The sequence below is a fragment of the Panthera pardus genome, unplaced genomic scaffold (genome assembly GCF_024362965.1).
Source record: "Panthera pardus isolate Hobbes unplaced genomic scaffold, ASM2436296v1 HiC_scaffold_11, whole genome shotgun sequence".
Classification (NCBI taxonomy): Eukaryota; Metazoa; Chordata; class Mammalia; order Carnivora; family Felidae; genus Panthera; species Panthera pardus.
In genome coordinates this window covers 84,815,124-84,841,172 of record NW_026526666.1, presented here as the reverse complement: position 1 = coordinate 84,841,172, position 26,049 = coordinate 84,815,124, and the positions used below count along the sequence as shown (strand labels likewise).

General features: G+C 38.0%; 1 protein-coding gene across 14 annotated transcripts in view; it reads left to right on the top strand.

Moving 5' to 3' along the window:
- EPB41 (erythrocyte membrane protein band 4.1) overlaps positions 1 to 26,049 on the top strand; it is a 199,172-nt gene that overhangs the window by 161,973 nt on the left and 11,150 nt on the right. For 8 of the 14 annotated variants that reach the window (XM_053898530.1, XM_053898488.1, XM_053898494.1 and 5 more), the window contains 2 exons: positions 19,797 to 20,246; positions 21,467 to 21,595. In XM_053898530.1, coding sequence (XP_053754505.1) covers positions 19,797 to 20,246; positions 21,467 to 21,595 — 579 coding nt within the window. The remainder of the gene's footprint in view (positions 1 to 19,796; positions 20,247 to 21,466; positions 21,596 to 26,049) is intronic. The other 6 variants (XM_053898534.1, XM_053898532.1, XM_053898537.1 and 3 more) reach the window with 1 other exon arrangement.

Here is a 26,049-nt window from a genome sequence, read left to right as displayed (position 1 = left end):
CACAACATAGCTCGGATACCTAACCTGTTATTTTTTGCCTCCGTATTAATGATATCTTCTTGCATGTAGCTTACTTTTTATGGCACTTGAATGTACCAATATGGATAATTTGATTCATGTTGTCACAAATCTTTGTTTTGAAATCTGAGTTCATGAGGTTATCAAACTGAGATTTTTGCACTTTGTTTATACTTCTCAACACTTTTTAATTGATGAAACTTCTAAACAAGACTTTCTGTTTTTAAGATGATGGCTTCTTAGAGCAAAAAAAGAGAGAACACTAATGCCAAGAATCTTTTGTCCTTCAACACCCACCACTATTCTATTTTCTCTGGAGACATGTAGAAATAATTCTCTGGTATTTTCCTAAAAACTGCCACTCTATCGTTACAGGCTTTCCCCCAAAAATGGGAAAAGAAGTAAGGAGCAGGTTAAATTTTAAAATGTGTTATGGGTGTGTATCTTTCATGTCACAGGCTATGTCTGTTTATAACAAATATTTTGGAACTAAGCATATTTCTTGATTCACTCCTAAGAAAAGAGAGACTTCAAATCAGCCTGACACATTGCACAACTATCCTCGAACACAGAAAGTGATAATCATAAGTACTCCCCTTTATCTGTGAAATAGAAATATAAGAGCTTTCCTAATGAAATAACAAAACTATAACACTGGGTAGAGTCTTTTAAAATTTTTTCGAGGAACTGAAAAGGAAATAATCAGGATTTTATTGATACTTTTATAACTGTTTAAGATTATATTTCCAGTTTTCATCCTGGTACACAGTTTTTTATTAATTATTATTGTAAACTTCACTTTGGATTTTCTTTCCCTTTGTTTTAGAGCTGTTCCAAATCCATTCAAAGTCTAGTGTAAGCCAATAGTATTTTTCAGTTTTCTGAAGTGCAGCGGGAATCCTCAGAGATTCTTACTGATAGATAAAAGAGAGGCCCTTTCTTTTATTAATAGGATAAGAATGGTTGGGAGGAGAAGGGCCAAGCCTTTGTATTAGATTAAGCTGGTCAGTGCAGGTTCAAAAGATGTATCGATCACAGTTATCAAAGGAAAAATAGTAGACATTACAGCTTTGTGTTAACTTACATTAATACTGTTGAAATTTGTAACAAAGCTGTGTAAGACTAGTCTTTCTTTCCTTCTCACATCTCATTCCATTCTCAATACCAGAGACAGATACAAATAACTGTGTATTGGTTTTATCCTGGGTCAGCTTCTTAATGGCTGGTTGATAAATGAAAAACAATTCTGGGCGGGGGGGGGGGGGCGGGGGGGGAACGCCTGGGTGGCTGAGTCAGTTAAGCCTCCAACTCTTGATTTCGGCTCAGGTCATAATCTCACAGTTCGTGAGATCAAGCCCTGTGTCGGGCTCTGCACTGACAGTGTGGAGTCTGCTTGAGATTCTCTCTCCCTCTCTCTCTGCCCCTTCCCTGCTCACTCATGCATGCTCTCTTTCTTTCTCAAAAATAAATAAATAAACTTAAAAAAAAAAAACCCCAACAAACAATTTGGACTAAAGGCATCAATGCAGACCAGTAAAAAAATCTTCATTGTTTTTTGTTTTGTTGTTTTTGTTTTTGTTTTTTGCCTTGGTTTTGCTTTTAATCATTTCTCGGGTGACTCTGAGAAGTTCACTTAACTACTTGGTGCCCAGATTTCCACCTTGTAACATAGAGACAAACCTACCTCATGAGAATGAATCTGTAATATGTTCCAGGAACCAAAAGCTCTGGTTATTGTTCATTTCTTGATCTTTTGTGGATTGGCAAGATAGAAACTTAAAAACAAACAGACATTAACTTTTTGGAATTTTTCATATGAAAGCAAGCAGCTAAATAGCTGTGTTGATTTCCATCTACTTTCTACTGATATTTGACCAAGCATTAAAACTATTAAGGGTAAAAATGTCTTTTCAAATTCATCATACTCTTAAGCAATTCATCTTATTATGGTATTCTTACAGTGGACCAAACTGGAAAATAAACCCTGCATCAATCTTTTGGACCTATCTTTTAGCCATTTTCTTGTGCTAACACTTAGAATACAAAGGAGATTCAGTTTGCATGGGTCAATTTTACAGCATGTTTACATCTTTGGTAAAAGTTTTGAAGGGAGAAGATATTGACTCTGTTGGCTAATATTAGACTAGGGATCTTCTGTGGATTAGATTTCCATTTGTCATCCTAGATCCTAGTATATTTCTTTGTAGGCGTTTGAGGTCTGGTTATTTTTTAGATGGCATTACCGAGCAAAATTTATATGTGGGCTTTACCTAGTGATCACGTATTTACAAAAGGAAGACAGAAAATTCAAAAATAATTAGACACTTTCTCATTGTTGCTGTGTTTTTGTTTTGTTTTTTGGCCAAGAGTATTGAGTATTGTAAAGATATATAGAGGGGCGCCTGGGTGGCTCAGTCAGTTAAGCATCTGACTTCAGCTCAGGTAATGATCTCACAGTTTGTGAGTTCGAGCCCCGTGTCAGGCTCTGTGCTGACAGCTCAGAGCCTGGAGCCTGCTTTGGATTCTGTGTCTCCCTTTCTCTGCCCCACCCCTGCTTGTGCTCTGTCTCTGTCTCTCAAAAGTGAATAAACATTAAAAACTTTTTTTGAAAAAAGATACTTTTTTTAGAACTTCTCTACAGTTTCCCTGTATTCTTCATAGAAATTATAAAATCCAAACTTCTTTACAGCATTCTCTACCACACTGAGGAAGAAATCTTGCTTGTTTTCATTGCACTCAAACTAACCTTGTTGTTTGTAACTTTGGTACTAGAAATGGAAACGAGTTCTTATTCTCTATTATGCATGGCACATGGGATAACCGTATCTGCCTCCTGTACATTGTAGTGGATAGTGGATCAGTGAGTCTGCTCTCGTTTCTTGTTTCTGTTACCCCTCATGCCTTAGGATATTCTTCTTTACTGCAGCAGAGCATGATACAAACAAACATTGGTGTGGACCTGGGATGGGGCACTGGAAACGGTTAAGAAGGTATGGCTGTTAGAGCAAGGAAGCCACGTAAGGTTAGTCCAAAAGGGGAGCAGGGGTGGCTGTGATCAACAATTACAAATTCATGGAGGATTTCACTTCATAAATGAAATTCTTATCATACTAGAACTTGAAAGACAAAAAGAAGAGAAAGTCATTTATTACTCCCACAGATCAGAAATACAAGCTAAAAGCTAAATAACTTTAAACATAGCCTAACTAAATGTATGGGTGACAGATCGTTGAGGAAGTGTATGCTTTAGGAACGCTTTTCTAATCTTTTGTGATTGATATCCTAGAGCATAGCCTTCCCCTTTATCATAGTCAGAATCCTATTTGCAGTAATTAGAATAAATCTAACATGCCAAAGATTAAAGGGCAGGAGAAAAACATGAGTCCCAACCATCTCTCAGGTCCCCCCCCACCCACACAAGTTATTAAAGGGTGCAGTTGAGTCTCTCATTTTCTCCTCTACTGTCTCTTAAAGAAGTCTCCATATGTACAGGATCCTATCTCAGTAAAACACAGAGAATAAGAATTAAGGGGAAAACATGGTTACTGCTATTCATTTATTCCTTGCACACTAGGACAATGTATGGCACAGATGCAAAGAGGCAGAGTTATCAGAATTTTGGGGTTGGATAAGCCCCTAATGCAACTCCTCTCCACCCCAATGCTTGACTCTTCTGTACAATATCACTTAGGGATTTAAAGACCCTTAGGGGGTCTTTACAATATCTGTACAATATCACTTAGGGATTTATAGGCCAAGTGGTCACTAGCCTGTCATTCAGTGTCTCCTAAGACATAGCATACTACATCTTTGGACCTAATCTGATTTTTGCATATAAGTCATTCTTATATTAACTCAAAATCCATTTCCCTATAGCTTTCATTTCTTGGCCCTGAATGGAGGCATCCTGAAGAATTTTCCATCTTCCACATTATAAGCTCTTCACATAGTTAAGACTCTCATGTAGGAGATTAATCATAGTTCTTGCCCTCAGATAACTTACCATCTGATATCCAGATCTGCCCCAATATCCCTCCTAACATTTATCCTCCTTTAACCTTTCTTGTTCTAGCTGCCCTTGTTTTATCAGCTCTTTTTGCTTTCTGGTCCGTTGCCCATAGGTTCCTCCCCTGTGGTTTATTCATCTTAGGTTCTTACCCGTTGACTTGCCATCTCTCTTAAAAAGAACATTTTGAAATTTCCTAGAAATCCCAGCTTCACAGATGATACAGGCACGTGGGATTTAAAAATTTTTTTTTAGATAAAAGAGTGAGGGTATGATAGTTTTGTAGCTTTGGAAACGTCTTGTAGCCCAGTCTCTACTGAGAAGACAGAATCACTATTCTGTTTCGAAGAAGCATACCGCCTACATCGTAAGTTTGTTTGCCTTCTCTGACAGCCTGACTAATCTTTACATACTTCAGCACCCCCATGTGTTTTGATTTATACCAGTGTGACATAATAAACTTATGGAAACTTACTTTCTGTTTAGCATTCTGATCATGGCTTAGATCCCCACCAGAAAAAGTGGTATGAAAAATTGGAAATTTTGTTAATCCATCTCTTTTAGCTTGTCCCTGTCCCCTTAAAACTGTGAGATTCTCAAAGGTGAGAGGCCTTGTTTTATTCATCTTTGCTTGCCAATCTACCTACCACCTTTGTATCTCAAGATACATAGCAAATAATTAAAATTTATTAAATTGAATTAAATGATTAGTCACAAATGGTAATGGATAAGCTTTAACTTTTCATTTAGAATTTCTTATATTGGGACACAAATTTGTGCCAAATTAATCACCGTATTCCTAATTAGTATATGCAGGTAGCCCCCCCCAAAACCATATTTGGTCCAAAATCCACTATCTCTCTTATTAATCCTATAGTGTGGTCTGTGGTTTGTGCAAAGAATCTACATTTACCTCTATTGTAGGTATCAGTCTCTCTTGTTAATGTCTTGTAACTTGGTTCAATTAAAAGCTCTTATCCATTTACCAAAGGTAATAAATTTTCCCTATAGAAGGTATCATTGAGACTGGGTGCTTGTTTGTATGTATAAATTCATCTTGGAGTGTGATACCATAAAGGGAACCTGTTGACAATTTGTGTTTATCTAAAATGCCTTGCAGAGAACAATTTGACACATTTTTCTTGTGTTTTCCATGGTATAAAAACACCGAATGTATCAAACTCTTGTGATCTCAAGGGTTTTTTATATCAGGTAGACCAGGAGTTGACAAACTTTTTCTATAAAGGTCAGATAATAAATATTTTAGGCTTTGTAGGCCATATCGTCACTGTCATAACTACTCACCTTTGCCATTGTACAGTGAAAGCAGCATAAACAATAAACAAATGAACGTAGATGTGTTCCAATCAGACTTTACGTATGGACACTGAAATTTGAATTTCATACGATTTTTATGTGTCACTAAGTATCATTCTACCCAAGCCATTTAAAAATATAAAACCATTCTTTGCTCATAGCAATATAAAAACAAGGAGAGGGCTGGATTTGGACTGTTGGGTGTAGTTTGCTGACCCCTGATATTGGTCTAGAGAACCAGAGAACTGATTAATTTATTCTTTCTGCCTTTGTACTGTTTGAAGAGCTGTAGATGCGATCTTAGTGTCTTCATTCAGTATTGAAATACTTTTGGTCTTTTTTGTGACTAGAAATGGAAAACAAAAGGCAAGGCATCTGTTCCTATTTATTGGGTAGTCGGGATGCACCAGAACTGTAATCAAACATATCTGTAACCCCCACAACACCTCTGCCTTTCTCAGTTTTCCAGCCTGTTCAATGTTAACTGTGCTCCTAATATATTTAGTGATGAATCCAGCTAACCCTTTTGTTTGGTTTGGTTTTTAAGGGTCTGCCTTCATTTTCCCCTAAGAGATAAAGAAACAATTCCCAAATTCATCCTCTCTTTAGACAGGTTTTAGAGATATCTAACAAACATGGTAAAGAAAGTGAAATGATTTTTCACTCTGGAGTTTTGGTACGCCTTAGTGTTTCAAGCGGTGGTATAAATTTAACGTTGGGAATTTAAGGAAAACGTTTTAGAAGGGTTCCTCTTTCTAAATAAAGAGATTTCTCTAAGAGGAATCCCCCAATTCAGGATCTATTTGGGCAGTATTTACGAGTAAATGAGAATAAAACTAATTTATATTCTTTCGGAAATGTCTTTGCTTCCTAGTTGACATGGACATGCTTGTGTCAAAGATTCCTTGATCTGTGGTTAGCTTTGGGAGGTGCTTTCTAATAAATCGGTGCACTTATGTTCCCTTCAGTTCCCTGGTCCAGGATGCATTAGCTGTGATACTAGGCTAAATAGTCTATCCATTAGCAGTTCAGCAGGATATTTAAGCCTAAATAAATCTGCTAAGAACTTCTCTTTTGGAACGTTTTCTTTGATATTTTTCTCACGTTATTTGCTCTTAGTATGTAAATTTATCATGAATAAATCTTATTGAAAATCTGATTCTGGTTGATAGTAGTCATTAAGGAAATAGGAGCCAGCAAGGCAGTACATAGTCCCACTACCAAAAAAAAAAAAGAAAAAAAGAAAAAAAAAAAAAAGAAAAGGAAAAGGAACCTCTGTTTTAGGGGATCTGCAAGAAATACTGTCAGCCAGTCTTTCTAGACAAGTTCCCTTGTTTTTCTGTATTTTCACTCTTCTCTGTGTCCCAGGAATTGTATTTTGCTCAGTCCTAAAGCAGAGATAACCTTGGCATGTGTTCAGTTCTCAGAATATTAATGTTTTAAACCAGCTTGGAACTCATTTGACTTATTTATACCAAGTTTTAAAAATAACTTTTTTTAACCGTCTTAATCAGTCACTACAACACATGTAATTGTCGCATCTGTTAGAAGCGTTTTTAATATGCTGAGTTTGTCTTTTGTTTTTTCAAAAAGCACTCTACAAATTAGTGGTTATTAACCATCCAGTACTGCCACTGTGATCCTAGTGAAGGGCGGAGAATGGAGTGGGAATGGATATGTGGGTGTGCGGAGAGCTTGCTCCTGTGATGTGGAATTAACAGAAGGTATACAGCTTTGTCTTTCGCTTCACCTTGGGTAAACCTTATCTCTTATGTTACTCTCAGTCCTAGATTCTACTGTATTATCCAGGTAATTACTGAAAACCCACACTCCACATTTTGAAGTGGTCTGTTTACCAGCTTGAAGTATGTGCTTGTGGCCATGTTTGAGTAGTATAAAAATTTCGAAGTGTTTCTTCAAAGCCATGTTCTTTTTAGGAATTTGTTGAAAATGTTAACATGGAAAGTCATTTTCATTATTATAGGATTTTTCAGGGAGAGAAAGCACAGCTAGTTAATATCTAATTAGAGTTTTCTGTTGTACTTAGTTCTGTGGAATCAAGATGCTGTTTTCTAGATGTTAAATTGGAGCATAATGTGTTTAAGTGTTTATCATGCCTTTAATAATTTTTGGAATTGGGACTTCTGAGAAATCCTGCCAAATATATTTAATTGTGTTCCATACTAAATGATCAGAGTTTTTGTACTGGTTATAACTTCTTCCTCTTCATCTCCATTTCTCTATCTCAGCCCTTCTTAGTATAATGAAATAAAATTGACCAACCAAAGGCTTCTGGTCTCCTAGACATGTTTAGTATAATTTTAATACTTGCTGAAAACTTTGACTTCTATAGCTCTATTCAGGTTTGAGAACACTCATTTGATCTGTGGAGTCCTTGCTGGTGAGTGCAGTGTTAAGGCAAAATTTTCTATTACCTAATAGTTAAAATTTTGCATCAGGCATTGATTTTGAAGCTGTTTGCTTTTACAGTCACCTTTTCTGGGGATAATCTAATAACAGCACTATTAAGGAAATAATAAAAACTATGTTTGAAGGATCATTGTTATTGGCAATTTCATTTGCTGGCATTTGTGAGAGGCTGCGTTACGGAGTGATTTTCTCATAAGCAGTTTTACCAACTGTAATTTAATAAAGGCCAACTTCTCCTAAGTAAGCTCCTTTATCCAGATATAATCTTTATATGCCAGAGAATAGCAATGGACCATGAAAATGACTCAAATTTTGTGGAGAAGCTAGTGAGCACTACAAGGATGTATTTCTAGCTAGGGACCAATAGCATACAAACCTTATTTAAAAAAAAAAAAAAAAGTGGGGGTGGATATAGCCAAGAGAGAAAATTTAGAATGAAGAGAAATGTATTGCAAGATAAAGAATGGCACACTAGGGAGGAAAGATAGAATTTTTAAATCATCTTTTGCTAGCCACATGGTTACTCTGTTGTTAGTTTATCCCCATCCTGAGTGTTTGTGATTCTAGTGTCCTTTTTCAAACTATCAGTTGGCCTGAATTTTCCACTGAAAACGTACCAAAACTATTATTTATGAGTCTTTTTGGGGGTTGGGGAGGCAGCAGATGATTTTCTTTTTGGTGAATTTTGTTCTTTCTTCATTTGTTTCCTTTTTTGGCTGAAGAATGGGCTATTGCTGCTTGACTTGTCATCTTTATGTGCTGTTTACACATGGCTTTTACAAAAGAAGCTATTACCACATCTGATTTATCTCTTATTGCAAGTGCCCATATAAAAGCATTTGTTTTAACAAATTTTTTTAATCACCAGGTTGATGTTCCAACTGATTATTATACAACCATAGGAAAGACTGATATTATTAATTTTCAAAAAAGGAATAAGATTACAAATATTGATACAAAATTAATGTATAAAGATACATGTTTTGTTTTTTAGTGCTTTTCCCCAAGGCATTTAAAGCATTCTTTGCTGAAACATAAACTTGCCATGTTTTGTTAAAGAGAAGAATGTAGAAACAAAGCACTCGCAATTAACTGATCTTATCAGGGTTGGATTCTACATTTTTTAGTTTGCATGTTGCAGACCATTTGGGGGTATTATTTAAATAGACTGTTGATACGTTAAGTGACTGTAATATTTATTGTTTACTTTAGTAAAGAACCAGGAGCTGGACTCTACTGCTGGGTATCTTCCTTCTGTGCTTAGCAAGATAACCTCGATTCCTGCTGGTTCTGTGGGCATTTGCAGTGCAAAGCATTTCTTACTGGGTTTGCAAAGCAAGGGTAATGTGCTGTGTGGGTGTATGTGTGTCTGTGCACAACTCTCTCCCTCATTCCTACTGCCACCTTCTGCTCACTCCCTTTTTCTTAACAAATTTATTTTTTTAATTATATAAATCTTATTAAAAAGTCTAACAAATATCCAAATCCCTTTTTTCTGTACAGAAACACTAATAAAAGTTTAATGTATTAACTTTCCCCCAGGTATTTGCATTTGAACAGGCCACAAAGTCACTGCAAAGATGGTAACATTACAGAACTGGTCATATCATTAAGTAGTATATACAGGGCCAGTCCCATAACTCTGTTTACTTGATGGAATGGTAAAATAGAGGGGCCCCTGGCTGGCTCAGTCTGTGGCGCATGCAACTCTTGATCTCAGGGTTGTGAGTTGGATCCCCACCTTAGGTGTAGAGATTACTTAAAAAATTAAAAAACAAAAAACAAAAACACAAACCAATGAAGAGAATGTGAAAACCAAAAGTAAGTTAATAGATGTGGTGGTTTTAGGATTCCATTGTGTAAAATGACTATGGAGATAGTATGCTAAATCTTAGACTCTTTATACAAAAAATTTAAAGATTTCAGGAAGCAAAATATGTGGGTGGTAACATAGATACGATTTCGCCTTAGAAACAAAGTAAATCTGTGAAGCTTTAAAATGGTTATAAATTTTGTGACTACTCAGAAATGTTTTTCCTAATTTTCTTTCTTAACAGTGTATATGTCAAAACTATTAAAAGTGGCCTATCTAGTGTTCTTCATGAGGACCTTGGCTCAGGAATATTTATTAAGTATTCTCATTTTAATTCTTATATTCTATCACAATTTCTTTCTGCAAAATTCTATCTGGTGATGTTCTCTAAAGTATTAGGAGAACCTGGCTGAGAACTTGGTAAGCGGAAAGAAGACCAGCCTTAGTTAAATCTATAGGGTTGGCCCACTCGGGTGCTCAAGAAACACTTCCATGTAGGCACTAGGTGTCTTTATTGCTCTGGTTCATGTTTCTTTGCAAAAAGTAATGTTTTAAGAAATAAAGTACAAAGCAAATAGTATCTAGTATTTGCCTATCACTTCATTTTGAACACCTGTACAGTGAACCTTCATAGTAACCATAACAGTGATGTTCTTGCTTCACAAGATGAAACTGAGTCTCAGAGGTTGAGAGATCTGCCCAAGAACAAGCAGTTTGTGAGTGAAAGAAAGAGCTAGAACCCAGGTCTTCACTGTTATAGTCCAGTGACATTCTTTCGTGCCATAGCTGTCTCTTAAGTCACTCAGTCCCCATATGAAAATGTGGTAAAAGTTACAGAGAGTGAATTAAGGAGAAGATTGGGATTTGTGAGACCTTGATGATTTATAAAACTGAGTATTAAAAATTGTTCTTGGGGCATGTGGGTGGCTCAGTTGGCTAGGCGTTCAGTTCTTGATTTCTGCTCTCACGTTGGGCTCTGCACTGTGAGCTGCTTGGGATTCTCTCTCTCCTTCGCTCTCTCCTTCCTCTGCTCTTTCTCTCTCTCAAAATAAAAAAAATTAACTTAAAAAAATGGTTCGCAAAAAAGGAAATGGTTCTCTAAGATCCTTAAGCCACTAATGAATTTATTTATTACTGCTGGTTTCCATTTATCTTAAGTTAAATCCCCTGGGTTGAGTCCTGCAGAATATCCCAGAACCTGAAACAGGATCTCTCTCAGTCTATATGAAACAAAAGATAAGGATGAGAAGTGAGGCCTTGCCTATTGTTGAGACCAGGATCTCAGGGCTTTATTTGGCCCTGGGGATAATCTGATTTCTGATATTAAAATCATTCAATAAAAAGAATTAAACTTTTAAAGTGTTTATTTTTGAGAGAGAGAGAGAGAGAGAGAGAGAGAGAGAGAGAGAGAGAGAGCAAGCAGGCACAAGGGAGAGGCAGAGAGAGAGGGAGAGAGAAAGTCCCAAAAAGGCTCTGCACTGTCAGTGCAGAGCCCAACATGGAGTTTGATCCCAAGAACTGTGAGATCACAACCTGAGCCGAGATAGAATCGGATGCTTAACCGACTGAGCCACCCAAGCACCCCCAAGAATTAAACTTTTTAGAAGAAAATAATTAGTAGCTTCCTTTACATATATACTGGGAATGTTTAGATAGATCAATAGCTTAAAGTCCCATTAATTAAATCAAAACTTTTGTGGAAGATCGGAAGAAAACTAGATTGGTATCCAGAAGCAAACAAATGAAAAACACTTCATTGTCAAACCAAATGACATTTTGTGACTCTAGTAATTATTTGTTCTTCATCAAAAAAAAAAAGTACCAATATTTTTGGTACTCTGTACTCAAGTCCCTAAGTATATTTATGTCAGTGTGAAACTCTTACTGATTTGGAGTAGTGTTTGAGATTGTTTAAGATGGTGTTGGTAAAGTGTATTAACCAGGGTATTTATGCAATTTAGTGGCAGAATTTGTATTTTGGTGTGGCTGGACTATGAAGAATTTTTTGCAGTTATTATTTGTGTTTCCTACTTACAATTTAGTCGATTCAATAAAGTAAAATGTCACCTCGGCATGTTAATGGCCCCTCTCTTAAAATCTGTATTGTATAATTTTAGTAAGTAAGAACACCCATATTTATTAGTCTATGCTGTCTATTTGAACATGCATATATATGAAGATAAAATTTTCACAGGTATTCTAAGGATAAATCTTTGGAAACATTGAATAGAATATTACGGAAAAGCATTTTTTTGCAGACTTAAAATGAAACATGTATTGATTCCAAGGCTCTCATTAGAAGTTAGCTTTATAACTGACATGACTATTTTCTTCTTTCTTTCAAAAATTTTCTGCCAACTATCTAATTCTGCTTATGTGGGCTCAATAACATTACTGACTGGCTTATTTTGGTGCTTAGTGTAATATTATAATATCTAAGAATGCACCAAAAAATTAAAACACTGTAATTAAGCTTGAGACCAGCTCTGATAAAAGTTTGCCTTCTCCCCAGGGTTCCACCATTGCTACCACCATAAGACATATTATCTTATATAAATATATTTGACTGCCATCCATACGTATCATTGTCAGTATCTTCATTCAACTAAATCTAAATACCCTAGAGATTGGATCACTTCTTTCTTTCATTTATCCTCAAATCACCTAAAAGTGTTTTCTCTTCTGAGATGGCAATTAAACAACTGCTTATTGAATTTGTTCAGTCATTCTGATGTCTTCTACTTGATTTCAGTAAAACAAGATTTAAGCCTCAAGTGCAGAGCCCTTAGACAAAAAAAGAAAAATATAGATCATTCTGATATAAAGAATCATAGTGTTGATTTGTAGTATATGTCACTAATCTAGAGTTACTGTTCAGATCAAGTTTTAGGATTCTTTGATTTTTAACATTTTATATTCCCGGTTGCTATCATGACTGGCAAGAGAATGATAATTTTTTTGCATGTCTTTACTGGTTTCAGAGGCAGGTTATCTAATAAGAAAATCTACTAAGGAATTAAATCACAGACATGACCATATTTTCATTCACGTTCCTGAGAATATCCCTGTCATCCTTAATTCAGAAAACATTAAACAAAATATAATGAAGCTACACCTTAAATTTGAACTATTTCTTTTCCACCCAGATACATTAAGTCCACAGTCATTGACTTTGACTTTCAAAATCCACTTGCTAAATTACTAAGGTTTTATTTTATATTCTCCTTATAAAAGAAAAGGTCTATATTAGTTACCAGTTGCTTACATTATCATTCTTTCCATTAACGACTTTTTCTTTTGGGAAACTGTTACGGTTTATTTTTAATTGTTTTTAAAGGGTTGGAGGACATTAAGGATTTATCAGCACTTCATAAATTGATTACCAGACTCCATGTTTTGCAGATCATTTCATTATGGAGCCAAATATAAAAGGTTGCATAAGAAAATAATTTAGTAACATTTTTTATAATAAAAGTAATGCATATCATTTTAGAAAGGTTAGGAAGTATGAAAAAACACAAAGAGAGAAATTAAGTTATTTGCAATTCTTGGGGCACCTGGCTGGCTTAGTCGGTAGAGCATTCAACTCGATCTCGAGGTTGTTAGTTCAACCTCCACATTGGGCACAGAGCTTACTTTAAAAAAAAATTGGGGGGGGCGCCTGGGTGGCTTGGTCGGTTAAGTGTCCGACTTTGGCTCAGGTCATGATCTCACGGTCCGTGAGTTCAAGCCCCGCGTCGAGCTCTGTGCTGACAGCTCAGAGCCTGGAGCCTATTTCAGATTCTGTCTCCCTCTCTCTCTGCCCCTCCCCTGTTCATGCTCTCTCTGTCTCAAAAATAAATAAACGTTAAAAAAAAAAATTGGGGCGCCTGGGTGGCTCAGTCTGTTAAGCGTCCTACTTCAGCTCAGGTTATGATCTCGTGGCTTGTGAGTTTGAGCCCCGCATTGGGCTCTGTGCTGACAGCTCAGAGCCTGGAGCCTGCTTCGGATTCTGTCTCCCTCTCTCTCTGCTCCTCCCCTGTTCTCTCTTTCTCTCTCTCTCTCAAAAATTAATAAACATTTAAAAAATTAAAAAAAAATTATGTGCAGTTCTACTGCTACTGATATTTAATATCCCTTGAAGTCTTTTTCGTATGTTTAGTTATACACATAGGAAAATATAATTTTTATTTTTTATTTAAGGGGAGAGTTTCATCTTCATTCCAATATCCAGTCATGGTCCTGACGTGAAAGTAGTCCCCTGAAATCACATGGCAAGGTTGGCAGTGATGGTCCTTATCTGTGTACCCAGAATTTTAATATATAGAAAGATAAAATGAGACAACAGCAGGTTCTTTTCTTCCTTTTAATACAGAAATGAAGTGTTTTTCCTTTGCCCGCCCAAAGGTAAAATTGGTCTTCACTGAGACAGGAAACAAATGTGTGTGGGAAAAGCGTGGACCCTCCAGAGAAAACTTAATATGCTTTTTTTTTTCTTATGTGGCCAAGTTTTAGGAAGATTTTTAGGATTTATTTTCCTTGTGAGGCTTATAGGATAAGATGCTTTTATAAGCATAACTGTGGTTCTTTCATTGGTCTAATATACAAATACCTTGCTTCAAAAATAACTTAAAAGATGGGGCGCCTGGATGGTTCAGTCGGTTAAGTGTCCGACTTCAGCTCAGGTCATGATCTCACGGTTTGTGAGTTTGAGCCCCATGTTGGGCTCTGTGCTGACAGCTCAGAGCCTGGAGCCTGCTTTGGATTCTGTGTCTCCCTCTTTCTCTGCCTCTCCCCGACTTGTGCTCTGTCCCTCTCTCTCTCTCAAAAATAAGTAAAGTGTAAAAAAAAAAAATAACTGAAAAGAAAAAGACTGGGTTGCATTTAATGGGGTGGCAGCAAAACACCTGGGGCACCCATATCTTGCTCTTAACGATGTCTGGGATTTTTAAGTCAAGGGAGACGTCATTTAGAACTCACAAGGGCACATGCCTGCAAAGGTTTGATGATCCTGAGACATAATCCTTCTGAAAAAAAAAAAAAAAAAACTTTTCAAGAGAAACCCTTTTGGGAAAAAACTCTTTTCTTCCCCCCAAATAAAATAGTGAATTCTCATACTTAGCAGGAACCATTCACTTTTCAAATAAAATTGAAAATTTTCAAATAGTGTTCTCAATTAAATATTTCTCTAACATTCTTCCTTCTCATATTCCTGAAACCAGTTAGTACTTTGTACAGGCAACTGGTCTTCCTATTGTAGCGTCTCTCTCCTTCTAGATCCCCCAGCAGTCCAGATAAACAGCATCTGCATGAACACCTTTGGATCACAATTAAGTCTCAATTTTGTCAGTTACTGTGGGATGTTCACACAAAGTCCTATATTTGTTCATACCCTGAGAAGATTCCTTTAAAGTTTCCAGGCCCATTTACTGCTTCAGATTCTGTGTCCCCCCCCCCCCCCTCCACCCCACCCCTGCTTGTTCTGTATCTCTCTCTGTCTTTCAAAAATGAATAAACATTAAAAAAAATTTCTTTTTAAGTTTCCAGGCCCATTTGGTATATGCAGTTGTGTAGTCTTATATAATCCAGTGGCCTTTGCTGATGGTCATAGCTAAAGGCACAACACTATCAGTTAAAATTCCTCACTTAGGTTATATGTCAAAGTTTGGGAATCTTATGTCATGGAGATTTTATGTCTTCTTTTTGCCTCAATCTGTTCTTCTGGCTTTTCAGACTTATCCTTATTTTTAAAAGTATTAGAGGTGCCTGGGTGGCTCAGTTGGTTAAGCGTCTGACTCTTGATTTTGGCTCAGGTCATGATCTCATGGTTCATGGGTTCGAGCCTGGCATGGGGCTCCGTGCTGACAGTGTGGAGCCTACTTGGGATTCTCTCTCTCCCTCACTCTCTGCCCCTCCCCTGCTTTCTTGCTCTTGCTCTGTTTCTCTCTCAAATAAGTAAACTTAAAAAGAAAAATTAAAATAAAATAAAAGTGTAGTGTTGGCCACTAAAATCAGGCCCTGCTAAGGGGACTTTGGACAGTCTTTGTACTTCTTAAGAGTATAGTCAGGTTTGGTGTATATTCTTTTGAACATAATAGGACATGTCCTCTGGTCCTACTTCAAGTAAATACTTTGTTGCCAGGGGAAGAAATGGGCTTTAGAACCAGAAACCAACTTGAGTTTAAACCCTAGCTCTGTCACTTAACTAGCTCTGAGTTGTTTAACCTCTCCATTTCTTCATCTATAAAATAGAGATAGTGACTACTTCATAGTGAGGTTGTCGAAAATTAAGTGAGAAAACATGTTAAAGTGACTAGCTCAGGGGTGCCTGGTGGTTCAGTCAGTTAGGCATCTGACTCTTGATTTCTGCTCAGGTCATGATCTCAGGGTTCATAAATTTGAGCCCTGCGTCGGGCTCTGCGCTGACAGTGAGGAACCTACTTGGGATTCTTTCTCTCCCTCTGTCTCTGCCGTTCTCCTGCTCTCTCGCTCTCTCTCAAAATAAATAAACTTTAAAGTGACCAGTGCAATACCTGGCATGTGGTGAACATGAATAACACTTTCCTCTTATTTTACTGGTATAGGAGATAAAATGCTGGACTAGACAGTGGGTCTGGTCAAGTTAGCCACTTTTTATGTTCTTTCTGAACACACTTTTTCAGTTTTTGAATAGCACGAGACCAGACAGAAGTTCTCAAGTCACCTGGATTTATTGAATATACTTTTGACAAGTTTTACTGAATATCTATTATGTGACAAAAACTGAACAAAAGAGATACAGAACTAAGTAACATAGGAAGTCCTTATCTCCCTCAACACACCCAAGGAACTCACAGTCTAATGGGAAAAATAGATTACTAAACCAGTAATAACAAGGTGCAATAGGAACAAAAGAGGAATAATATCTAACCATACTTTAAGCAGCCAGTGGGGAGACTTCCAGAAGAACTGATACTTAAGCTGAGCATGGACTTCCAGGCAAAAGGAAAAATATTGACAATATTTGCAAGGACAGGGAGGCAAAAGCAATCATGCCCTGTACTAGGAACTGCAAATAGTTTTGAATTAATGGAAAGAAGGATGTCTGTGAAGGTGCAGCACAGTGAAGCTGGAAAGAGAGGCAGGAGTCATATTTTAAAGTATTTTCTATGTTGAGGCACCTGGGTGGCTCAGTTGGTTAAGCATCTGACTCTTGGTTAAATAAAGTATTTTCTATGTCTTACTAAAGGGTCTGAGCTTTAACCAGAAGGCAGTGAAGAACCACTGAAGGATTTTTGTTTGTTGTTTTATTTTATTTTATTTGAAGGGGTTTAAGCTGCAGAATAGAGTTTGCAATGTTTCATTTTAGAAATAAACGCTTTAGCAGCAGAATAGAGGATGTGTTCAAGGAAGGTTTGAGATGAGAAAGAAGGAAGGAAAAAAGCAAAGAAGAAAAACTGTTCATGGCATTAGTAGTAAGGTAGGTGTGGCATTACAAGAGCCTGAATGAAGGTAGTAAAGGAGGGAATAGAAACAAGCACGTAGATAAGGGCGATATTAAAATGGAATGGAAATGACTTGATTGCGTAATCTCTGGGGGTTGGTGGATGTGTGTACGAAAGGCATTGAAGATGATTTCAGGATTCTGGCATGGAAGACTGGATGGATGGTGGTGCCGTTTACCAATATAATAGAAATGATGAAAGAAGTGGGGGTGGCAGGTCCAGGCAGCAGCAGAGATGAGTTTAGATTGGGGCATATTGCATTCCATATGGCTGGGAGCATGTCCAGTAAGTAGTTGGCTGTGTCCAAGAGATCTGGACAACAGAGCCAACTGGGAGGTTGATCTGACCATATGTAAAAATGCTCTAATTAGTGATATAACCTGTTATCAATTTTCCTTTTATTTCCAGTGACTAACACTTATTAAGTGATCAGTGAATATTTGTTGTTATTACTATGGCTGCAGCTTTTAGCTGTGGTCCACTGTATATATGCTTTGAAACAACTGATTGCTCAAATTTTACTCAACAGTAGGCAGCTTTGGACCAGGTGTTGCTGGCCTAAGCAATGTTTATTCACAAATGGCTTCTTGATGACAGACCACCACGTGTCACTTATACCTATTGGTATAAAATAGGCTCTTACTTGTTTATCTTAGGTATTTTCCTGGTTATAAGTCATCCTCAGTTGTGACAAATTTGTTCGGAAAAGCCATGAAGTTTTTCTCCATGTGAGTGGGTTTGGATATGCTCTTCACAGTGCTAGAAGTAGCATATAGCAATTTGAGAAAGCCTATTTGTTTATTACCAGCTGATCTATTTTTGGACAGCTCTAACAGCTTGTCTGACTCCAAAGAAATGGTGAGATAAATGCCCTAGAAAGTAATACAGTGTGTAAATAATAACAACAAATTTATTTTAGTGTCCCCAGACCTTACTATTATAGGAGCTTAGAATGTTGGTTGAATTAAGTGAATCTATCTGGTACTTTAGAATTTACCAAGTGCTAGGGGCACCTGGGTGGCTCAGTCGGTTAAACTTCTGACTTCAGCTCAGGTCATGATCTTGTGGTTCGTGAGTTCGAGCCCTGCATTGCGTTCTGTGCTGACAGCTCAGAGCCTGGAGCCTGCTTCAGATTCTGTTTCCCTCTCCCTCTGCCCCTCCCCTGCTCACAAACTGTCTGTCCGTCTGTCTCTCTCTCTCAAAAATAAATAAACATTAAAAATTGAAGAAAAAAAAAGAATTTACCAAGGGCTTTCACATTTATTATCGTATTTGATCTTCAGACCCCATGAGTCAAACCAGGTGTTATTCTCATTTTAAATAGGAGGATATTCAAATACTCTTAGCAAGATTTTGTGTATCTCTGATTCATCTGCAGACAGAGGCAGTTTCTGTTGTCATCTCTCAGTCCTGTTTTTCATGCCCTAAGTAATATTCAAATCAGTCCACAAAAGACCTGCCTAATTGAAATTCAACTTGTACCACTCTGAGATGCTCTTGAGTTGACTGTTTCAAGATGGCTTAGAAGTGAAGTTGGACTGAGGTTTCTCGAGCAGTGCATCCTTTCTTGCCTTAATAGGGCACTGGTTTGTATTCATCACAATGTAGGTTGGTTTACAAGTTAAGGACTAGCAGTGTTTTTTTAAAACATATATAATATATGTAACTAACATGATTTGAGTACGAAAATGTGTAAGCTGAACCAGGAATGTGTCATTTACTCCAGGAATACCTTTTTAAAAGAGTCTTTTTCAGTTATTAAGTTGCTAGGTGGTATGGAATATGGTAAGTTGATCTGAACCAAAATTTCAGGCCTAAGTGGCTTTCTGGTGAGCACACGCAGATGTTTACTTTTATGACATTTGGCTTCTGTCAGACTATTCGTTTTTCAAATGACTCATATTCGTTTTTTACTGATGTGAATTCCTTCCCTTCTACCCACAGCAACTTTCTTTAAACTTTAGGATTATGTGCATCCACGGTGATGTTATCTTGTCATCCACATTCTCTTGGAAGTACTTATTTTAGATCTTTTTCCTGTGGTGTGAGGCATTTAGCCCAGGAGGGAACTGTTTCCAGGACTTACTTCTCTTAGGGGTTGGAGATATGTCATTCATCTATGAAGAAATATATCTCAGCTGCTGGGTCACTGTTTACAGTGAAGAAACACTTCACTATTTTTGATATTTACTGTCATGACAGTGGTTACATTAAGTTCATTCTGGATGTATTGAACCTTTTAGTTTAAAGTCAAGATGTTAGCTTCTCCCTCAGGGGCTAATGTGATGGTATTTACGGCTTGGAGATATGAGACATTTTTCAACCTGATCAGGCTACTGGAGAGTATCTTTTGATTGGCTCACAAATTGCACAGTTCCCTGTGCATAGTAATGAGTTAGGTATTTAGGAATAGCAAAGTAACTCTTTTAAGTATGAAGAGTATGTGTTATACAGGGCCGATCACAGTAATACAAAGTGCTCGGTACTCTGTGAGGCACATCGCAATTATTTCACAGGTTACCAGTGTTCTAGAAATACGACCAAAATGAGGTTGGAACTGCTTAAGCCATGGATATGTTTAGTGAACAGCAGTTTTTCCTTTTGGCTACCTCAGGAGCTAAGATTCTTGGTTTGTATTAGTAGTAATATTTTTTAGACCTCTTAAAAATCATTGTTGATTCTCAGAGTTCACAATATTCCCCACTTATTCCTAATCTTCTTGCTTTTGTATGTGTTCATTCATTTGTAGAATATAAACGGTATTCGCACAGAGGAGGTGGCTGCCGTGACAAAGGGGCCATCTACCAGCCCTGACTCTGAATGGGATGGTCCCAAGCATTCACTAATTCCTAGTAAGAGCCAAATGACCACCCCGTCGGAGTCTCCACAAAGCTTTGAGTTTGGCTCCCTCTCCATAAGCAGCAAGGAGACAGAAGAGAAGGAGCAGGGAGCAGCTGGCTATCTTGATATTAAGGAAATGCCGGGAGGCTCAAGTGGGGAATGTATAGGAGTGGAGGAACAGGCCGGTGTCTTACAGTTCTCAGTATCACCAGCTTCCTCTCAGCTGCAACTTGGTGAAAAAAAGGCAGAGAGTAGTGAAGAACATGTTACACCAGGAGAGCCACTTGGAAAGCACAATGGATCATTTCTTGACTCTCGTGTGGGTAACCAGTTCCCCACCCTCATTCGAAGTTTCCAGGTAGTAACCATTTCAATGATGCAGGTCTAATGACTCACTTTGGGAGAGGGCCAGAATCTGCTGTGTGGAGGAGGTGGTGGTGGTGGTGATGATGAGGGCAGTGGCCTCTCTGCTTTCTTCAGAATCACAGAATAAAATTAAAGCCCTCGATTACTACAGATAAATGTATTCAGAGGGATTAACTCCGTGGCTAGAAATGCTTTCTCCCCTGATGACGTAACAAAATTCTTGGGGGTGAATTCCAGCTGTTTACCTTTATGAAGCTGGTGTAAGTGGCTTCCTCTTTCCCTTGTTCAAGTATGGGCTACATAAAGAGGTGAATTTCTGAGACTTCCATGATGAAGAGCCATTAAGTGTTCGGAGGCCATGCTCAAAAGATTCAAATACTCTTAATTAAAAGAAGCAACTGATTTTTGTTTATGTGCTTTCAGACCCCAAATAATGATTTATGCATCGCAGCCGCATAGTATAGCCCACCACTCCCACTGACCCCACTCACAAGGACTTCCGTGCTCATAGGCACTAATCTCCTATGCTAAGGTGGATGGCCACTTACCTTTATCACAATCAAGTGGTAGTTTTAGGGTGATTCATAGACTTTGGAAGGGGAGCTGATGGACAAGAAGCCTTTGATATTCTACTAATGTTCATTCTTCTGAAATTCTGAGATTAATCACCAGGTGGTGGTAGAAGTGATTATTTTCTTTCCAGTTTTCCAAATACTGTTTTTCTTCTCAAGAACTCCAAAGTGAATGTCTGACATTGATTTGAAAGAAGTTGATGAATTCCAGGATAATGCACTCCAATGCCACTGCTGTTTCATGTACCATTTGTAGTTAGTGGAGGAAATGCGACCGATTTTCTTAATTATAATGGCACAGTCACAAGGACAAACAAAAGTGACTGCTGTTTGGCAAACAGTTTTATATTCAAATTCTGAAGGTCAGTCTAAAGTGTTTCATATCACCGATCATAACTGTCTGATCTTACAGCTTTCCATTAAGCATATGAAAATGATTACAGTAATGCTGTTTTTTAATATCCCTCATGATTGGACACCTTGTCAAGGCTACTTTGGAATAGTGTCCAAGTCTCGGGCAGAGACTGAGCTAGCCCTTTGCTTGATTACAGCTACCACTTTGATCAGATCAATGTCAGAAGATTAGTTCTCTGTAGCCTTCAGAAGACTCTGGTAACTCTGTTTCTTTACTGCTTCACAGCCTCCCCTGGTGAAGACTCAGACTGTCACCATCTCAGATACTGCCAGTGCTTTGAAAAGCGAAATCCCAACCAAAGATGTCCCTATTGTTCACACTGAGACCAAGACCATCACTTATGAGGCTGCCCAGGTAGGACATGGTGTGATGTTTCAGAAGCCAAGACTGAAGTAAACACAATAAATAACCTTCTTTCTTTACAGAGTCTCTAATTATTTGCTGCAAATAATGCTGGGCTTTTCTGGGGTAATTCTTTTTAGAAGAGATTACTGATCTAAGGGTATCCCAAAGTACTTCATTAAAAGCGAAGTTGTCTTGCGTCTGTTTGCTGATATCCACCCAATTCAATTAGGGAAGGCAGTCTGTGTAATGGTTAAGAACATGGGCTTTGGATCAAACAAAGTGGAGCTTCTCCACTTCAGTTACTGCAAGTGATTGAATGTCTCTGAGCCTTGATTGGCCCCTCCCCTTCTTCCTCCACCCCGCCCATGATGTTAATATCTGCCTCATGATTTTATTATGAAGATTATATAAGATACATACTGTATGAACTTGACTTGAGCATCATGCCTGCAAGTGTAAATAAGTAACAGCTATGATGATTATCATTTATTCCAATTAAATTTAAAACCACACAAGAATTGGGGTACCTGAGTGACTCAGTCAGTTAAGTGCCTAAATCTTGATCTCAGCTCAGGTCTTGATCTCAGGGTCTCGCACAAGAATTTAAGTATTCACAATTTTTATTTAAATAGAAATTTTGTATACTTTTAGCAAAATTTCTCCTTCATTGTTGGTAATTTGAATGAGCTAAGAGTTGCTTTATGTTGAATCAGGTTTTTTCCCTTTTTTTTTTTTTTTTTGATTCACAGAAGCCAAAAGTTAGAAAAAGTTTTCCCTCTATAAACTGATAAGCAAATATAAGCAGATATTTGTTGAGTGCATTTATGTATTAGGTCAAAGCAGTCTACAAGGTAGACAGAGGATCTGTCTGGAACTTTGGTTATAGTTGTCAGAAACAGACAACAAAACACATAAACAAGTGTATAAATTTCAGACATGGTAAATGCTATAAAGAAACTAAAATAGGATAAAGAGTTAGACAATACGAGGGGCACCTGGGTGGCTCAGTCAGTTAAGCATCCGACTTGTGATCTTGCTCAGGTCATGATCTCACGGTTGGTTTTTTGTTGTTGGTTTTTTTTAATTTTTGTGTCTTTATTTTGAGAGAGAGACAGAGTGTGAACAGAGGGAGGGGCAGAGAGAGAGAGGGAGACACAGAATCTGAAGCAGGCTCCAGGCTCTGAGCGGTCAGCACAGAGCCCGACATGGGGTTCAAACTCACGGACTGTGAGATCATGACCTGAGCCAAAGTCGGGCGCTCAACTGACTGAGCCACTCAGGTGCCCCTAAAATTTTTTTTTTTAACGTTTATGTATTTTTGACAGAGAGAGAGGGAGACAGAGCATGAGCAGGGAGGGGCAGACAGAGAGGGAGACACAGAATCCGAAGCAGGCTCCAGGCTCTGAGCTGTCAGCACAGAGCCCGACTCGGGGCTTGAACGCACAGACCACGAGATCATGACCTGAGCCAAAGTCAGAAGCTCAATCAACTGAGCCACCCAGGTGCCCCATGATCTCACGGTTTTTAAGATCAAGCCTCAAATAATGCTCTCCACCGACAGCGGGGAGCCTGCTTGGGATTCTCTTTCTCTCTCTATGCTCCTCCCTTACTTGCACACACTCTCTTTCTGAAAATAAAATAAATAAACTTAAAAAAAAAAAGAATTAGACAATATGAGATTGTATGAAAGGTTGTTCCTGTGGGGCTGGCATAGTCAGGAAAATCCTGTCTGAGGAGGCCACATTTTGGTTGAAGCCTGCATGACAGGAATGAGGCAGCTGTGCGAAGCTCTGGCTGAGTGATTTCCCCTAAATCCTTATGGTTAATTCTCACACTATGAACTGGATGAAGATATCCCTTTTAGCAAACAGTGTCACTTGCCGATTAAAAGCATGTGCTTTGCAATTAGACAAACAGAAATTGTATCCTAGCTCAACCACATACTAGCTGGATAACTTTAAACAAGTCGCTAATCTCTCTAACCCTCTGTTTTCTTGGCTGTAAAATGGGGCTAATATCACATTCCATTGCAAGATTTGAGGGAGGATTAAGTAAAATGATGTCTGCACAGTGTTTGGCACATTCATGGATGTTCAGTTAATGTTTGTATGCTTCCCTCTTCTCTCTTGTGGTCTAGAGTGTGGAATTCGAGTTTGATAAATAATGAAAGGCTGCTTAAAGTGTTTGAGCAGTGGTGGTAAAGCAACATCATTGAAGCATGATTTCTGGAAGATGATTCCTAAAGCTGTGTGCTGAATATTTTAAAGTCGGGGGATGCCTGGAGACAGGAATATGACTAGAGCTAGTCTGGGGAGATGCTTATAAAGAACTGAAGTGTAGCTGGAGGAAATGAGAAGAAAGAACTGTGTCAAGAGAGACAGAAATGAATGAATAGGACTTGGCAGTGCAGGGGGTTGAAAAAGGAAGGAATAGGAAATTACTTTAAGATTGTGCATGTTATTAACCAGAGGATGTAAGAATTACTTTCATATGGTAGGAAACTCTTTAAATTGTCATTGCCATGGAAACAACCTAACTAGCCACCAGTAGGGAACAGGTTAAATAAATTATGATATATACAATTAATATAATTCGGCACAGCTATTAAAAAAAGCTTCTGATGGAAATAATCTGTGTAATAAGTTAATAGATTAAAAAGCATAGTGGAATGTGGTATAAATAATATGCTGTTTATAGGAGGGAAAGAGGAGGCTCATATATGAATATATTATCTCTGAATGAATGAGTACTCAAAAAAAAAAAACCCCAAAAAGCAGTGGTGGCCTCGATGAAGGATCTGGGACTACAGGACTGTGGTCAGGAGTGGGAGGAGACTGACATTTCATCCTGTTCCATTTTGAAGTGAATTTTGTAGCATATGCATGAAAGTTGTTAGGGCCAACCTGCACACAGAAGCCCACGTGGTTTGAGTGTAGCCCCTGTAAAAAAAGGAAAAGGAAGCAGTCATTTTAGGTTTTTGTTTTTTGCTTTTGTTTTTGTTTTTGAGAGAGTGTATGTGTGTGCATGCAAGTGGGAGAGGGACAAGGAGAGTGGGAAGGAGAATCTCAAGCTGTCAGGGTAAAGCTTGATGCAGGGCTCAATCCCATGACCCTGGGATCATGACCTGAGCTGAAATCAAGAGTTGGGACACTTAACCAACGGAGCTACCCAGGTGCCCCAGGAAGCAGTCATTTTAAAATATATTCACATGTAGGAGAAATACAGAGGCAACATCATGTGCTAGAGAAAGCGTGTGGGCTTTGGAGTTAGACTTGGATCTTAATTCCAGCACTTGCTGGTTTTGTGACCTTTGGTAAGTCACTTAAACTTTTTGAGTCTTAGCTTTCTCGTCTGAAAAATATATTTATAAGGTTATTAAGGTAAAGATAATATTTGCCTGGCGTATAGTAGGTATTAAAAAATGGTAGCTATTGCTATATTGTATTGTTATATATCTACCTTTATTTCATTTTAATTAGGCTTAAGACAGTCGGCCAAAATACAAATCACTTCTCATTACTCATGCTAGACAGCAGAGTAGAGTGGGGAAAGTACTGACTTTACAATCAAATTTCCTGGGTTTAAACCTGCTCCATCACTTACTAGTGTGCAATCAAGTTAATCACTCTGTGCCTCAGTTTCCTCATTTGTAAAATGGAGCTAATAATAGTTCCACCTCCTAGGGTTGTTACAAGGAACGAGTTAATGTGCACTTCAAATTAAGTTGTCACTGGGGTGCCTGGTTGGCTCAGTTGGTTAAGTATCTGACTTTGGCTCAGGTCATGATCTCACGGTTTGTGGGTTTGAGCCCTGTGTCAGGCTCTCTCTGCCCCTTCCCTGCTCCTGCACACACTGTCTTACTGTCTCTCTCTCTCAAAATAAATAGATAAACATTAAAAAAAAAAAAAAAACTTAGGTACAGGGAAATGCACAGATTTTAAGTGTTCAATTTGATTGATTTCCACAGATGTATATTCCTGTGTGACCAGACACATTTGGGATACAGAACATTTCCATTACTCCTGAAACCCTCTTCAACTCTTCTAGTTGCTTCCTACCCCTCTAGGCAGCTACTGCTTTGATTTCTATCACCTTAGCTTAATTTTACCTGTTCTTGGATTCCATATAAATGGAAGTATACAGTAGTACACTTTTGTGTCCGAACATGGGTTTTGTTTGTTTGTTTGTTTGTTTGGTTCATCAAAGTTATATGAGTCTGTAGTTTGCTGGTTTTTATTGTTGAATAGTATCCCATTGTTTGAGTGTGCCACAATTTGTTTATCCTTTCCTTTGTTGATGGACATTTGAGTTGATGCCAGTTTGGAGCAAATGTGAATAAAGACACTGTAAACACTCATGTGCAGGTCTTTGTGTAGACATATGTCTTCACTTATCTTGGGTAAACACCTAAGAATGGAATTGCTAGGTCATAGGATAAATGGATGTTTAACTTTATAAACGGC